The following is an 18,127-nucleotide window of genomic DNA, read 5'->3' as shown; positions in this document are numbered from 1 at the left end:
TAGTCATAAACAATTACATTTGTTTGCTTGCTTTTTTCCATTTTTTTTTTCTTTTTTCTTTGTAGTGTGTTGTTTTTTTCCATTGTTTGACATTTTATATGATTTGCTACCACATTGTCTACACAGGTTGTGTATTGCCTGGTGTGTTTTTGAATAAACCCATCATTATGTTTTATTGTTATTTATTGTGTTATTTTGCTTGTTTTATTGACAGTTCTTGTAATTGCTCATGATAAAAAGCCATGGAACACAATATCAATATTTTACCACTTGCTTACTTATTCATTTATTTAGGATGTTTTTTTGTAACTTGTTAAAACTGCCTTGTAATTGGTCAGATTTATCATGTATCATATATATATATATAGTAGCGATTGTAATAAAAAAATTACATAATTTTGTGTTCCTGTTCAATCATAGTCTTGTTAAATGTATTAAAGTTAACCAGCTGTGATCGGTGAGTTTTTCCCCCTTCATTTTTGTTTAATATTAACAATATAATAAACAGTGGCAGGGCTGCATTTACCCTGCAAGGCTTAATGCACATAAATCCTATTGACTGAATCTAAATGTACTCTTTACGAAGCACCGGTACTTATGACATTCCTAAGCATAAATTAATAGACTATTCATTTTTTTCCACTTAAAATCTGAACATATTTTCTTTTATTGTGATTTATTGTATTATTTTCAAAATAACTTGCTTGTTTTATTGACAGTTCTTGTAATTTCACATGATAAAAAGCCATGGAACTCAATATCAATATTTTACCACTTGCTTACTTATTCATTTATTTAGGATGTTTTTTTGTAACTTGTTGAACTGCCTTGTAATTGGTCATATTTATAAGGTATTAATACCTATTTAACTAATAGGCTATTTAACACACTCCTTTATTTTAAAATTTCATTATTAATGTAAATATTAATTTAAAACAATGTAAAAAAAAATATATATATATATATATATATATATATATATATATATATATATTAGCAATTGTAATTTAAAAATTACTAAGGCCTAATGCATAATGCTAGTTTGACATAAATCCTATTGACTGAATCTAAATGTACTCTTTACGAAGCACCGGTACATGACATTCCTAAGCATAAATGGAGAGACTATTAATTGTTTTCCACTTAAAATCTGAACATATTTTCTGAATTTTTAGAGCTTGTTATCTTATTTAAGTAGCTGATATTTTACCATCATTTTGCATCTCCACCCATTTACCACATGCATGAATTACTTTATTTTACCACTTAGCTTTCCATTGTCAAAAGCCTCCACACTTTCAGTATTTTCACTACTGGTTGTTTCTGGATTTATCCCCTGACTAAATCTTGTTTCTCTTTTCTCTCTTATTTAACTATTTCTGTTTACTTTTATTAATTTGATTATGCTAGAAACAGCTGAAAGAGGCCATAACACCACTCCAAAAACCACGCCGCAGTCTTCTGGCTACGCTTACAAGCCTGTCTTTACGACGCGCACCTACCAGGCCTGGGCGACAAGCTCTCCCGTCAATGTCCCTAGCCAGACCAAGTCTGGTTTTGGCTCCCTCTCCAGCTCCTCATCCAACACCCCCTCAGCTTCCCCACTGAGGTCGGTGTGGTCTGTGAACTCTGCTTCTCCCATCAAATCCATCATTGGAGGTTCACCAGCATCTTCCATCAAATCTGCCAGCGACATTGCATCACCGATTCGATCCTACAGAACAATCTCCTCACCAATAAAGACTGTAGTTCAAGGTGCTCAGTATCCAGTCCAAGCCTCCCCCACCCTTCTGTCCTCTCCAGGGAAGAGTTCCCCTGATACAGTTTCACTTAAAGGCCTCACAGGGCTCACAGCCAGGACCTCTCCAGTACCATCTGGTGGGACCTTGCTGGAAAGATCCTCCATTTCTATGACCCCTCCAGCCTCACCTAAGTCTTCACTAAACATTTACAGCTCAAGTTTGCCATACAAGTCTGTTGTAACCTCAAACCCTCCAGCAACCTGCTCCCCCATTAAAACTGTCCCGGGCTTTTCCTCCATCAGAACCAACACTGATGCCTCTGCCAGAGGATTCCTATCGTCCCTCTCCTCACCATTGAAATCCGGCTCAGCCACCACAGCAGCTGCGCTGATCAATGGGACAGTTTCCCCAACCAAATATCGCTCCTCCTCCCCAACAACCCATCTTACCAGCACCCTGCAGGAAAGAATTCAAGCCACAACAAATGCAGCAACAACAAATGTGAATGCAGCCTTTGATGAAGTGGAAAAAACATTTAATTCCTGCTCTGCTGGCTATGGCACTCTTAAGTCAGTGTCCTCCACTCCCTCATCCTCTTACCAGTCTATCCGTTCCTCTGCTTCCAACTCACTGTATGCCTCCCTCAGATCCCCTCCCAATTCTACCACATCTGTAACTTCCAGCACAATTACAGTTCCTGTCTATTCTGTTATAAATGTCTTACCAGAACACCAGTTTAAAAAGCTCCCTGAAGTCTCCAAGTCAACAGCTGCTCTCCTGTCCCCCAGAAAGGCCATGCCCCAAGAGGTTAATACCCAGACTCAGTCCTCTTTTGCCAGAACTCTGTCTCCTGTCAAGACTCCCCTGCACATGTCCCCAGGAACACTAAAATCTGCTACCTCTTCATCCCCTTTGTCTAACAGCCAGGAAATACTAAAAGATGTTGCTGACATGAAGGAGGATCTAATCAGAATGTCTGCAATTTTACAAACTGATACAAATTCAAGCTCCAAAGGTTATCATTCTCACTCTAAGGAACATAAAGTGGACGATGAGGAGCCTTTCAAGATCGTAGAGAAGGTAAAACAGGACCTGGTCAAAGTCAGTGAAATTCTTAGCAAGGATGTTTTGAGGGAGAGTAAGGCAAATATTAAAAACAGCAAAACAGAAGATGTACCAGAGGATGACATAGATGATAATCAACAAAATGAATGGAGATGCCCCCCTCGATATGAAACATTAGCCCCTCAAATGAAAACAAAACCAGTGTCTGACAGAGATTTTAACCTTGCTAAAGTTGTTGATTACCTAACTAATGACATTGGTACAAGCTCTCTTTCTAAAATAGCAGAGGCAAAACAAAGAACTGAGGAAGCAAGAAGAGAAGGAGAGGAGAAACAGAAACGTGTCCTGAAACCTGCAATGGCATTACAGGAGAACAAGCTCAAAATGCCTCCAACTAACATGCGCCCTTCACCTTCAGAAAAAGAACTTTCAAAGCTAGCTGATGCATTGTTTGGTCCTGAAATCGCACTGGACTCTCCCGATGACGTCTCCCATGACCAAGACAAGAGTCCGCTTTCTGACAGTGGGTTTGAGACTCGCAGTGAGAGAACCCCCTCAGCTCCCCAAAGTGCAGAGGGAATGGGGCCCAAGGGCCTCTTTCAGGAGATTCCACCTGTCATCACTGAAACACGCACTGAGGTTGTACATGTCATACGGAGCTATGAGCATCCAGACGATCCTAAGGACCCAGCATTGGAAGATGCTAGAATGACAAAGCCTCCACTGCGGTGTGCAGACACTGAGCCCCGATCACCTGGTGGGTCCATCAAAGAAAGAGTTAAAGCTTATCAAGCCAGAGTCAATGCAGAGGATGATGTGATGGGCAAAGGCATGCGGGTCAAAGAGGAAACTCACATAACAACAACTACAAGAATGGTGTACCACAAACCTCCTGCTAAAGAGGCTGTATCTGAGAGGATGGAGGAAACTATGTCTGTACGAGACATAATGAAGGCCTTCCAGTCTGGAAAGGATCCATCCAGAGAGTTAACAGGCCTGTTTGAGCACAAAAGCAGCAGTGAAGGGGCAGATTCATCTGTTAGGCCTCTAGACCCAATGCCCAAAGTCGAGCGCATCATTGAGGTTCACATCGAGAAAGGCAACAAAGCTGAACCAACTGAAGTAATTATCAGAGAAACAAAAAATCACCCTGAGAAGGAAATGTACATATTTCAGGGCAAAAGTGGTATGAAAGAAATACAAAATAGGATGGGCAATGAGCAACAAGACAACATAGAAGCTGAAGAATCTCTTCCTTGTTATCTGGACTCCAGAATACACATGCCTGTCTCTGTGGAGAATGATAAGACCTTGAAATTGCTTAGTCAGCAGTCAGTGGAGTACCATGATGATGAATCATCCGAAACTAGGGGAGAATCATACAAGTTTTCAGAAAAAATGCTCCTGTCAGAAAAATTTGACTCGTCCCATTCAGACTCAGACGAATCTGTGATTGACAGGTCTCGATACTATGGTGAGGGAACACAGAGTGGCTCAATTAGAGAATTCATGCTAAAGCCTGATAGGTCAGGTAGATCATCAGATGATGACAATTATGACAAACTCACTTTGTTGCAGTATGCTTCTGATCCTGACAGTCCAAAAAGGTCTATTTGGATGAGAGTTTCTGAGGACGGGCAGAATAAAAGCAGAGAGAAGCAAAAATATGAGGACAGGGTAGACCGAACTGTCAAAGAGGCAGAGGAAAAACTTAGTGAAGTCTCACAATTCTTTCGTGATAAAACTGAAAAACTGAATGATGAGCTTCAGTCTCCTGAGAAGCATCGCAGACAAGATGCAAGGGAGACTCGTTCTGGGCCCAGCTCAACTTGTAGTAGCCCAGAGAGGTCAGTTCATAGAAATGGAGGGACTGGAGAGGACTGGAGCAGAGACAGGTTTAGGGATAAGTATGGTTCCCACGACAGAAAATGTGCCAGTCTGCCAAGCAGTCCTGAAAGACGGGTCTTGCTTCAGTACAATGATGACCCAAAAAAGGGGGACTGCTCATCTGCTAGCAGTGCAAGTGAATCATCTAAATATTTCCAACCCTCATCATCTAAGGTTAGCTCAGTAAGAATGAAATTTGAATCAGAGGCCCAGAAACAAGATAAAGGTCCACAATGGGGACAAACTTCAGGATCCCCCGTAAGGAAGCTGCAGGAAAGTAAGCTCCCTGTTTACCAAGTTTTTGCAGGGGGGAATCTCCCAAAGTCAACAGAGTCTTCAGAAAGTCAGAGAAGCCCCAAAAAAGATAGTGAGGTTGGCCATAGTTATAATGTTAGAAAGGCTCAAGCATTTGCCCAAAATCAGAGTGACAGACAGAGAAATAGGTCAGATAGCTCTTCACCAAATCATCACCAAAATATTTACAGCAAGGAGCAAATTGTCAATGAAGACAGGAAAATATACAGAACTTGGGAAAACCATGGCAATGGGCAACTGAAAGGCCAAAAGACAAAGCTCACCCATACCCTAGTGCATGATAGGCAAAAAGATGACTCACAGAATGAGCAGCACTCATTAAGTGATGGAAATACCACAAAAGAAGAAACAACTAAAAAGATCATTTACACAGAGTTGGTAATTCGAGAAGACCCTGGTAATGCTGAAAAATGCAATAGTGCTCTAAAAAAAAACTCGGAATCACAAATTCCTGTTAGGGTGTCATCTAGTTTTATAGACCATCATCAAAGTAGTACTTTAAAGTTAGATTCCTCCATTAAATCTGAAAGAACAGGGTCTCACATAGCCAGAAATAGACAGCACCCTAATTCAGGTGCCAACAAATCACCTAGTGAATTGTCATCTGTAGTGAACTCCGATTCTAGCAGGCAGATTGTTAATATTGTCTGTAATGGTGTTGATGATAACCAAGTTGAGTATATTGAAAAAGTGACCCCAGGTGTCACTGCGGACATTAAACCTCTTCCTGTGTATGTCAGCATTCAAGTAGGTAAACAGTATGAGAAAGAAACAGCTACTGGGCAGTTGAGCACATACAAAAAAGTAGTAAGCCATGAGAGCAGGACAGTGCATGAAACACGTGGAGCATTTTATTCTGTTAAACAGAAACAGCCGCCATCTCCACAGGGAAGCCCTGAAGATGACACATTAGAACAGGTGACATTCATAGACAGTTCAGGGAAGAGTCCGGTAACTCCTGAAACACCTACCTCTGAGGAGGTCAGCTACGACCTGAACTCCAGGGCTCCAGAGCCTGTCATTGGTTCCATGGCTAGCATGCCTAGCCCAATCCCAGAGGAGTCTGAGGAAGAGGAGCAGCCTAAGACATTCATTTTCAAGGAATTACCAGCAGAAAAAGCCAAACCTGCCACTCAATCATCAGAGTCTTCAAAAAGAAAACAAGACTCGTCTGGAAAAAGATCAAAAGACAAACGCATAGCTTACATCGAGTTCCCTCCACCACCACCTTTAGAGACTGACCATGGTGACCCTGAAAAGAGGGGGTCATGTCCTTCCTCAGAAGCAGAAACAGAGATGATAGAGGTAAACCTTCAAGAGGAACATGACAGGCATCTGCTTGCAGAGCCAGTAATCAGAGTCCAGCCTCCTTCCCCTCTCCCACCTGGAGCTGACAACAGTGACTCTAGTGATGATGAATCTGTTTTTCACCCTGCCCCCCCTAAGAAGTACACCTTCAAAATGACTGAGGAGTGTGAGAAACGTGTTAAGCCTAGGAAACCAGAGAGAAATGGCTCACATCACAAGGAATCAAGTATCAATGGCATTGTGAAAGGAGAAGAGGTAGAATGTGAACAGAATGGAAATGATCAATCTATCACTGATTGCTCTTTAGCAACAACTGCTGAATTTTCCCATGATACAGATGCCACTGAGATAGATTCTCTTGATGGTTATGACCTACAAGATGAGGATGATGGACTGAGTGACCCTAAAACATCCAGCATGTCGAATGAGGGAAAAGCAGGAGATCGGTCTTTCAGCCAGAGTAAACTTGAAGTGATTGAAGAGGAGAGCACGCCAAATGAGGAAACAGGGGAAAAGGCACAAATAAAGAGGTCATCTGGGAAAAAATCAGACAATGGGAAAGAGGATAAAATCTATTCTTTGGAGGGAAGACATCCTGATAGACAAGGTTTTGCAGACAATTATTTCCAGCACCAACTAGAGGAGGGCATAAACACTACATTTAAAACTGTGGCTACTAAAGGCTTGGATTTCGATCCATGGTCTGGCAATGTGGGAGAGGAGGGAGCTTTTGATGCTAAAAACAAAGACGAAGATCCAAAGCCCTGTACTTTGTCAGTGGACGACAAATCACAAGCAACCACGCCGGATACCACTCCAGCAAGAACCCCAACAGATGAGAGCACCCCAACTAGTGAGCCCAACCCTTTCCCCTTCCATGAGGGCAAGATGTTTGAGATGACCCGCAGTGGTGCTATTGACATGAGCAAGAGGGACTTTGTTGAAGAGAGACTTCAGTTTTTCCAGATTGGTGAGCATACATCAGATGGGCAGTCAGGGGACAAGGGGAAAGGGGGCAGGAGTGCGGGGGTAGTCACCTCTCACTCAAAGGCAGGGGAAAGAGCTGTAGAGGGGAAGGTAGAGGAAACCACAGATATAACACCATCCAGAGGCAGCACAGTGCAGGGCAGTGCTGACTGCCTGGACGCACCTCCATCCGTTGACACCACCTCATGCACTGTCACAGCCTCCAAGGTCGACCCCAAATTACGCACCCCCATTAAGATGGGCATCGCAGCTTCCATTACTATAAAGAAAGACTCTGGCTCAGCTGAACTGACTGATGTTAAAACTGAGTCCTCAGACAGTCAGATGCCGGAATACATTAGCTTGGAGTCTCAATTAGCTGAAAGTCACTTTGATAGCACTAACTCTTCCCCAACCGGCAGAAAAGATTACCCCTCAGAAAACTACAATAACAACAATAACTTAGAGTGCTCTAATGTGCAGGCCAACTACATCCAGTGTGGTAGTGTAGTTTTCAATTTGCAGTCATCTTCTGAACCCACCTTACAGAAAGCTAGTAGAATAGAAGCTCAGTTTTGTAGGGAGTCTGTGGAGAGACTGGAGAAAGCTAGCACTCAAAGTCATCAGGCTAAAGTAGTCTCAGAGAACAGGCAGCAAAAGTCTAGACTCCCAGTCAAGGCAGCAGGTTTCAGTTTTAACACACACAGTTCAGGAAAGCAGAAGCCCAAGCAGGTTGTGAGGCCAGAGGCAAGGAAAGTGGATCCCGCATCCATAACGCCTGAGCCCAAGTCTAGAATTCCTGTCAAGGACATCAAAAGAAATGGTGCAGTTAACTCAGCTGTCACAGCTCAGGTAGTTCCAAGGTTAAGTAAGCCCACAGACTCAGAGAGATTAGTCCGACCAGTAGTTCCCTCCAGGCTGCCTTTCAAAGAGAGGTCATCTGGTGCTTCCGGTGTTTCGGTTAGTGAGGCAGGTAGAGGCAACTTTAGTGAGGTGTGTAGGCAGTCAATTGAGTTCTTAAAGAACGTTAGCGGAGAAGCAATAAAGGTGGCTGAACGACTTTCAGACGAGGAGAAACAGACACAGGGAGAGCAGTCGCAATCGGAGGAGGACAGCAGCACATCACGAAGCACCTCACTATCGGACCCCTCTCAGTCCCAGCCCTCCCTCTCCGCTGGCTCCTCCCGAAGGGTCACACCCTCGAGGACAAAGGTCACAAGGGCAGCGGGCAGTGAGAGGAGGAGGAGTAAGCGGACTGGAGGAGGGAAGGAGGGCAGTAAGAACGAAGGGGCTCGCAGGTCGCCCCCCGTCGCGGAGATCAAGCCTAGTTTGTAAAACTTTATTGAAAACTTTACTTGATCCTTAGTTGCATGAGCCTTTGTGACTGATTGGATTGCCTGTGGCGTGAACAATAGCTGTCATTCTTGTCATTCTCTCATCACTGTGCTGTGTGACTGTACCGTACTGTATCTGTCCCTGTCAGATCTCCCCTACCTTCCACAAATAATTTATCATAATAAGGGGTGGGGCACTGAACAGTGTATCTGTGCTGGGTTGGTTAAAGGAACGTTGTTGAGGAATTTGTATCTGCTTCATTGTTTGTGAACTTTGTTAGATAAAATGTACAATACTATGTTGTCTGCATGCCTCATCTCAACAAAATCAATTTTTTGTTAATATTTTGTTTTCATTTTTTATACCATTGTATAAACTCATAGTTATTGCCTGCATAGATTCTGTGGAAAATTGGTTTTACATATACAATCAGAGCACCAACTGTGTAGCTGGAACATTGTAGTTCACCATCTGTCTGTTCTTCCTTTTCTAGCCAAACACAGTACTATTCTAAAAACATCTCTTGGTTTTTCCGCTCCTGTACATAGCCTCTGTTGCAGAAAAATAGTTTTGTTAATTTTTTCCTTGTTTTGGCCAGAAAAGAAGGAAGTCATCTGGATTTTTAATTTGAAGTGAATAAGTAACATGTTTGTAATGTTCTGTATGTCATGACAGGTCCACAGAGTCCCTGCGAGAGAACAGACCTTCGCATGGCCATTGTGGCTGATCACCTGGGTCTGAGCTGGACAGGTGAGACTCACTATGACTGACAAATTATGACTGACTTTACATTCCACTTAACATTGTGCTAATTATTTATTATTGTCCTTTTGAAACTTGAAATATTTAAGTAGGAATTCAAATGATAATTTGATATCTAATAATCAAAGGGAAACAATTCTCAACACTGCTCTGCTGCAGTGCCCTCTTGTGGCGGTATGTGTTATTGCAGTGCAGTCCTGGATGTATCATTCTGATTACATTTTCAAGTCTTTACTTTAAGGTCAGAAACAGGAATTCTTCAACAAACTCAGAGCACAGCAAATGTTGAAGGGCTAAAAAAGTTGTAGCATTTTTTAGTTTATTACTAATTTGTCTTTATATCTGTCTTCCTTTTACTAACTGTCTGTGCAGAGATGATGCTAGTTATATGATGCTAGTTATAATATGATGTGTTTTGCTGTTCTATAGAGCTGGCTCGAGAGATGAATTTTTCTGTAGATGAGATAAACCACATTCGCACAGAGAACCCAAACTCTCTCACAGCCCAGAGCTTTATGCTCCTTAAGAAGTGGGTCAGTCGGGATGGGAAAAACGCCACAAGTGAGAATCAATTTCTATCCAGCTCTCCTGGCCTGTTTTTTTTTTTTTTTTTTTTTTTTTTTTCTTTCTTTCTTATACTGTGATGTTATTATAATATCTTAACCATATAAAATTAAGTTACTTAAAATTTTTTCTTAGCGGATGCACTGACGACGGTCCTGACTAAAGTGAACCGGATGGATATTGTGACTCTGCTGGAAGGGCCCATATTTGACTATGGTAACATTTCAGGCACCAGAAGTTTTGCAGATGATAGCGCTGTGTGCCAGGAAAAGGCGGATGGTAAAGTTTAGCCCCATCTAGCTGACCCCCCCACCTGACCTCACCCCCTACCCTCCAACTCATTCCTTTATTATTGTCACCTGTGTTTTTTCCTCTACAACCTCCCTGTGCAATTTGCCAAAGTGTTAATCACAGATGGACCACAAATAGTAACTATCTTGTACTTGAAGTCTACATTCAGACATTGCCTTTGGCACATTTATATAAGATCAGATCACAAGCATCTTCTTAAAGGCCCCAATCACACACACAGTGTGTTGAATCACTTACTATTCTCTTATTTTAAAGACTTTCTGTATTCAGAGACTCTTCATTTCTGTTACCCCTTTCCCTTCCTCCCAACACCATATGCATGGACCTGGTTTGAACATGCATGTATATGGTCATGTAGTGTGAAGCAATCACAGCATGATGCTTTGCCTCAAGAAGTGTAGGAAGGGCCGTTCGAAACAGTATTTTCCTGTTACACATGTACACACTTTTCTTACAGTTTTAATGTATGCCCTAGAGAATATTGCCAGTGGAACATAAAACAGTTCTCAGCCATGACATTAATTCTGTTATTGAAAGGACAGGAAAGAGTTAATTCTAAACCAAATGCATGTTGTTATCAGCTGTATCCTGATTAAGCTGTTTTGATATTAGTTTGTAAGAGTGTTATATACCAGCTGTTTTTTTACATATTGGACCACAGCGCATGCCTCAGCTAAAAGAGTCAGCTGTCCTCTACCTCTCTAGCTGTCGATCTGCTTCCTCCTCCATCTATCCTTCTCTCCTCTCCTCCCCTGCCCTGGAGCAAGGGATAAAAAGAGAGAGGGGAAAAAGAAGAGAAAGAAGGAGATCATCCTTCTCTCCGTAGTCGTCTCCTCCTGACAATCTCCTATGCCCCCCTCTGTCAGCTACAAAATGACATGTCCTCTCCTCTCCTCCAGTACAATCCCTCATCCCCCCCAGCCCCTCCTGTTCATTCTTGTCATTCACAGTCATTGTCATGTCTTTCTAACTTGCATGTTCTTTTTTTTTTTTCTTTTTTTTTGGTCGCCCCACACTCCCAATGCTCCATCACACAACACATACAACTTTATCCTGATGTGGCCCAAGACTCATCATCCAGTTCTCTCTTCCCATGTGCTCCTCTCAAGTCTTCTTTCTCTCTCTCTTCTCTCTCTCCTTCTCTTGCTCTCAGTCTTTCATCTCCCATTTCCGCACGTAGAATTTGTCTCTCTCCCTCACCCTGCCATTCTCTTCTCCCCTCTTTCTCTCCCTGTACATCCCGTTGCCTGTGTCTTGCCTCCTTCTCGCCACCGCCCACGCCATTACCCCCTTGTGCGTGCTGTCACTACCCCTGCGTGCCCCCAGGACCGCCTCTCACCACTCCATCCCTCTGTCCCAACTCCTCTACTATTGAGCTTTTCATCTGAAGAGACATAATTATCCTCATTTTTGTTTAGCCAGATTTTGAGTCCTCCTCATATTGAGTTGCAACACACATCTTGACTATGACTATAGCCAGGTTTCCATCCAAGTTTTTTTTTTTGTGCGAAAATGGTTTCTTCAAAATGGTTATCTATATAGCTGATGGAAATGCCAGATGTTTAAAAGAGAATAGTAGAGCAGCAGTTTGCAAAATGAACAGCAGCTACTGTTAGTGGTGATTGGTCGGGAGTTATTCAATAAAGTAGTTTAAAGTATACGTTACTATTTTACTCTAGCCTGGTGGAAACTGAGACACCGCTGCCATCGTTCAGCCTTTCATATTCGCCTCTCACGGCATGAGCATGCACGCATGTTTTGCATCATTAAAATTGATCGGTTTATGTGTGCGTCAAGTTTATAGATGTATCGAATCCAAGGAAGTGTTTATCAGCTGGTTCCGATCAGTGGCCGATCATTTGGAGTTAGAAAGTATAATGCGTGCTGTGGCATTGTCAATATTTAGTGATTTAACATCAGATACAGAATTTGTTCATTCACTTTTTACAAGCAGGTATTGTTCGTTACCACGGCAACCGCTTGCGTCCACGTTGAACGCGTTTCTCGTGTGTAAAAAATGCCTGTACACATAAGAGTCTGCAAGATCGCAAGAAAAGCTTGATGTGTTCAGGTAACTATACATTATTTAAGGCTATTTTCTATTTGTTAAGATATTGATATAGGAATTGTTGTTGCCAAGTAAGCTTAATTTATAATGCTTCCCCCGTTGCAAGCCTGTGCACACTCTAAACTGTCCAGGTGATGCACTACTCTCGCAGTTGACTCCCGCCACCTTTGTTCCGGCAACATCACGATATTAACAAACATAAAAAATAAAAAAAAGATTTTAGAAATTTGTGAATTGATTCCATTTGGTAGTAGATAGAATCACGATTAATAAAATCGTAAGTCTGTTTTAATGTTATGGTTAGAAGCTGTCCTAAGCTACATGACAAATGCAAATACTGAACATTTCACTGTACCTTAAAACTCTGCATACAGGACAAATGAGCTGCCATGTGTCCAAACCCATGGGTTTTGTCACACAAAGGCAGTAACATGGATAAGCTATTTCCTAATAATAGTAATAATAATAGTTTCCTAATAATAATAATAATAATGGCCTATTATTTGTGAAAATGGTAAGTAGTAAGTTGACAAATTTCAGTTGTCTCATTACTTCCTACATTTTACAAATATTTTGGATGCGAAAGACAGTATAATTTGCAATATATGTGAAATTATATATGGAAACAGCTAAGGGCAGATTTTTTTAGCAGTACAGCGAAACTTATCTTTTTAGGGATTACATCATTACGCACACCATTTTATTGGAAACAGACTGGAAATTCAGCCAGCTTTTTTTAACGCAAATTCACTTTTTTCAATAGCGCAAAAACTGGATGGAAACTTGGCTTATGAAATTAAGACTATGCTTCTTTGCAGTTATGCAGCATATGTAATGGTGTCCAACTAGCACAAGTAACACCCACTTTTTATTATTCTAGACTATAATGTTAACTCTAATGCTGTACTTTTTTTAAAGTCAAAGTTAAAGATGAACACACACAGCTCTTTTACTATGGGGAGATCACACGTACATATACACATATATACCGTTCAAAAGTCTCTTATGCTCACCAAGGCTGCATGTATTTGGTCAAAAATACAGTACAACTGTAATGTGAAATATTATTAGAATTTAAAATAACTGTTTTCTATTTTAATATATTTTAAAATGTAATTTATTCCTGTGATGGCAAATATGAATTTTCCGCTTCATTACTTCAGTCTTTAGTGTCACATGATCCTTCAGAAATCACTTTTTTCAGGGGACTTTTGAATGGTAGTGTATATGCAATCACAAGCCCTCTGTTTTTGGAAATCTGAATCTGTTTCATTTTCATTGTGTATTAACTGTGTGTTTGTTGGCCTGTGCGTCTGCTGAAGCTCTGGGAAATTCTGTCTAAAACTGCATTTGTTCTTCAAGTTGGGCTTAGGTGGTTGTCTGTCTACATTTAAATAAATAGTTCACCAAAAAATGAAAATTGTCAATATTTACTCCTCCTCATGTTGTTTCAATCCATCATTGTATGAAAAAAAAACATTTGTACAAAGATTCTTTAAAAAAAAAAGTGAACAGAATGCAGTTTCAAAACAACATGAGGTTGAGGAAATAATCTGGAAATAATTGTTGGTATACTTCTCCTTTAAGCATGTGTGTGTGTGTGTGTGTGTGTGTGTGTGTTTGTGTGTGTGTGATCGTAATTGTGTCCTGTCATGTCCATCCATCTGTGTATCATCTCACCCAGGTTTCCACAACATCCTGGCTCAACTGCAGTCAACTACCAACCCCTATCCCACCACACCCCCTATCTGCCCCTCTAGTTCTGATGACCTCGAAGCAATCTTAGATCTGCCCTTTGATCCTCCCCCTTATTGCCCCTCCTGGGGGCTAGTGCAGGACAATGAGGACGAGTCTGTCAGGATCACCCCATCCAGACCCTGTGACCTGCCCCTGTCCAAACCTGTAAACCAGCCTCACACTCTCTCTGAAACATCTGCAGAAATACACACACACATACTCTCCCCTGATCCTCATACACACTCTCAGCTCCCTCCCGACAACCCCAAATGCACAACACAACCCGCAGCTGTCACATGTGACCCTGACTCACACATTATCCCTGAGCTTTCTCCACTAGACAATGATGAACCTCCTCTAAACTCCTCGGTTTGCTCTGTACCACTTCAGTCTGTCCCAAAAACAGACCAACCCTCTCTGATCGAACAGGACCACAATAGACAGGGGAACCAGGAATCTCAACAAAGGGAACAGAGAGAAGGAAATGAGGAAAAAGAGTCTTTTCACTTCCAACTGAAATCGTCCCCTACGGTGGAACAGACTGACCTAACATACAAGGGGAAAGAAGAGTGTAAGAGTCCCTCATCACCATTATTACCATCACCATTAGAAGAAACAAATGTTAACATGCAGGGACAGGAGAGAGTGACTCTGAAAGAGGTCAAAGATCATGATTCATCCCCTTTGCGACCCTGGGCAGAGGTCCTGAGGGAATCTGGCTCAGGAGGAGAGGAGGAGGAGGAGGAGGAGGAGGAGGAGGAGGAAGCCGAGAAGAGACAGGAGCGATTGGAGGTGTCAGGAGGCCACGTCAGAGAGAGGGAGAGGGAAGTGAATGAGGAGATGACTAAGGAGAAAGTGAGAGAGGTAGTGAGAGGTGTTGAACAAATTGAGTCTGAGATGTGCTCGCTCTCCACAGGCTGGCTCACTGAGACATCAAACGTTAATGCGGAGCCGCCCACTTCAGGGCGGAGCCATGGGTCAGACTACATGGACAGACAGGACAACAGGTACTTCACTTTACACAGTTACTATTATGCTTACATAAACCCACATTTGAAGGGATTATATCTAGAGAAATCAAATTTGAAACTTGATCTTTTGAGTGTGTTTGAAGTACTAGAAAATCATACCGTAACTTTTCCAAAAAGACCATCTATTGAGACTAAGGTTGTTTCCACACCTGGCTTGTTTGGAGCGTTTGTTTCAGAACCTGGTGTGTTTTTTCCCTTAGTTCGGTTTGTTTAAGCATATTTTAAGCAATTGCGCTCAAATCTTCACTAAAACAATCGCTCCGAGATCACCTGAACGAGGTGGTCTCGGCCCGATTGAAAATTAACTCTGGGGTGGTTCGGTTGAGATGAGAACGTAATCCAACCCTGCGGAGTAATGAACTAAGCGGTATTATAATTCATAACGGGAAATGGGTTGTGTAAAAAGCAGCAGTGTCTGATTCTGTGAGTGAGCACACTAGTTATAACAGTTAAAAACCAAGGAACGCCTTTTCATCATAAAATTTTGTGTAATTGCTTTTTTCTGTGCATTACAAGAATTCTGTCCCAAACAGTGGGAAGTCAAGTCAGTCCCGGGCCCATATGCAAAAAAAAAATTGTATGGCCCCACTAACCCTGCCACGAATTAAAAATGAATTCCCTCGTTTTAATTAAAAGTTCCCCATGGGGGGGGGCCCCCTATCGGCCCAGGCCCATTTGCACATGCATACCCTGCATGCCCAGATGCTACGCCACTGGTCCCAACGTCTGTTATAGTCTTGTGTAGCGAACTTGTCAATCCATCTTGATGGATGACGCAGTGTAAACTCTGGGTTTGTTTTTAATTAATTCTTACCCAGTATCATTTCAAGTTATTTGTTCCTAACTTGCTACATTTGTACATTTCAACCCTCTTGCAGTCAGGAGAACTCCAGCGACTCAATGACATCATCATCCAGAGGTGATTCAGGCAAACCTCGACAAAATGGTGAGCACTCCAATGCCATGCCCCGCAGCTCAGTGTCTCAGGAAACAGCCAGTGGTGTGAAAACAGGGGCGGGCAAGCAAGAAGGAGCTCTGATCGCTGAGCACAAAGTCCAGGTGAGATCATCATATAATAGCTGATTAGATAATGCTGCTACAGCCAGTTCAAGACTCTGCTGCTCCCTTTGCCTCAGTTGTGATAACTGTTATGAACTAACTCTCTTAACTTTGTTACAGTGGAATGAGATACAAATTCATGTTAAATGAAAGTGTGAAATCCTTCACATCCTAATACATGCATTTGCTCCAGAAAAAAGAATACACTGATGACAATTTAGACTAATTAAATGAGAGAACTGAAATCACACAAATACAGCACATATTAAGATGTATTTTATATGCATCCATTAGCAGCGCTCATCAACAGAGACTGGGCTGGATGAAGAGCGTACCGTCACCACCAAAGTGTTTCGTAGACGTCTCATTCTTAAGGTATCCACCTGCTAAACTGCAGGACGGTCGGGTTAAGATTCGATTTTGGTCAGAGTCTGATTTCGGTGTAGCTGGTGGAGTGAATCTGATTCGTCCAGTTAGAAACTCAGTGTGATCTGATCTTTGATCGCATGTTTATTTTTACATCACTTTATTCTTGCTGTGTGTTGTTTGCTTTTTCTTTGTGCTTACAGGTGCTTGGTTTGGGTTCACATCTTTTTCGACATTTTATCTTCTTTTTGCTTGTGTGATAAATACATGTGATATATGCACATACAAGAGTGTGTTTCTGTTAATGCTTTGTGTGATTTTGGTGGTGATGCTGGGCATGAAGGTTTGTTGGCTCGTATTTAAAGTTCCAGCTTTGCTTGCAGGTTCACATGGCTCTGGGTGTGTGGAACCATAATTGTAGGTGTGGTGTGCTGCTTTTGAAGGTGTCCTGGGTATGTGTCTGCATATTGAACTAAGCGCTGTCTTGCTTTAGGGAGAGGAGGCGCGGAACATTCCTGGCGAGTCAGTTTCAGAGGAACAGTTTATTGATGAAGATGGAAACATCGTCACTAGAAAAGTATCTCCATTGTTCCCTTTGTTTATTTTTCTCCTACTTTCTTATCCATTTCTAATTTAGCGGCATATTTTACTCCCTTAGGTTGCTTGTAGTTTTTTAGCTTTACCTCTTCAGAGCTGATTTAGAGGCAGTGAGACAAAGATTAAATACTAAAAGACATACATAATACATTTTTCTTGCAGCTCACTCCTCTATAACCTTAACCAATCCTTTCCTGTTTTTCCTCACATTCTTTTATTTTTCCATGCCAAGTATTCATGATGACCTCTGACCTTTAATACCCATCCATAGATCATTCGAAAGGTGATTTGCCGTGTGGACACTCCCACTCCTGAAAACCAGGGCTTGGGGAGTGGCATGGAGTCACAAGGAGAGCCTGCCACCCTGGTCCCTGACATCCACACCCACCTCGCTGCACATGCTGAGGTTTGCACAGTCTGTGTGGAGTTTTTCTCTTTCCGGATACTTGCATATTAATATTATAATACATTTAAAATCTCTTTTGGGAAAATGGATCAAATTTTTTTGCCAATAACAACTAGCATGTTAATGAAGAATCCGAAATTAGGCCTTGCAACAGGACAATGATCCCAAGAACACCAGCAAATCTACAACAGAATGTCTGAAAAAGAAAAGAATCAAGGTGTTGCACCGGCCCAGTCAAAGTCCAGTCCTCAACCCGATTCAATTCCTGTGGCAGGACCTTAAGAGAGCCGTGCATAAACAAATGCCCACCTCAATGATTTGAAGCAATGTTGTAAAGAAGAGTGGGCCAAAATCCTCCACAACGATGAGAGACTGAAAAAGTCATAGTCATACAGATTTCAAGTTATTGCTGCTAAAGGTGGCTCTACAAGCTATTAAATCGTAGGGTGTACTTCGTTTTTCCACACATGGCTTCTCCATTTTGTCTCTAATTTTGTTAAATAAATGACACAGTGTAATATCATGTCATGTGCTGTTGTTCATCTGAGGTTGTATTTACCTATTTTTAAGAGCTGCTAACAACCAGATGATTTTTTTTATTGTCCTG

At 41.9% G+C, this 18,127-nt stretch overlaps 1 protein-coding gene across 7 annotated transcripts in view; it reads left to right on the top strand.

The window, feature by feature from the left end:
* ank3a (ankyrin 3a) overlaps window positions 1–18,127 on the top strand; it is a 96,776-nt gene that overhangs the window by 70,570 nt on the left and 8,079 nt on the right. For all 7 annotated transcript variants that reach the window (XM_084393205.1, XM_084393206.1, XM_084393204.1 and 4 more), the window contains 8 exons: window positions 1,411–8,610; window positions 9,294–9,368; window positions 9,810–9,941; window positions 10,080–10,223; window positions 14,009–15,068; window positions 15,971–16,151; window positions 17,011–17,094; window positions 17,386–17,520. In XM_084393205.1, coding sequence (XP_084249331.1) covers window positions 1,411–8,610; window positions 9,294–9,368; window positions 9,810–9,941; window positions 10,080–10,223; window positions 14,009–15,068; window positions 15,971–16,151; window positions 17,011–17,094; window positions 17,386–17,520 — 9,011 coding nt within the window. The remainder of the gene's footprint in view (window positions 1–1,410; window positions 8,611–9,293; window positions 9,369–9,809; window positions 9,942–10,079; window positions 10,224–14,008; window positions 15,069–15,970; window positions 16,152–17,010; window positions 17,095–17,385; window positions 17,521–18,127) is intronic.

The sequence above is a fragment of the Rutilus rutilus genome (assembly GCF_951802725.1).
Source record: "Rutilus rutilus genome assembly, chromosome: 21".
Lineage (NCBI taxonomy): Eukaryota > Metazoa > Chordata > Actinopteri > Cypriniformes > Leuciscidae > Rutilus > Rutilus rutilus.
This window is presented reverse-complemented; position numbering and strand designations above follow the sequence as displayed.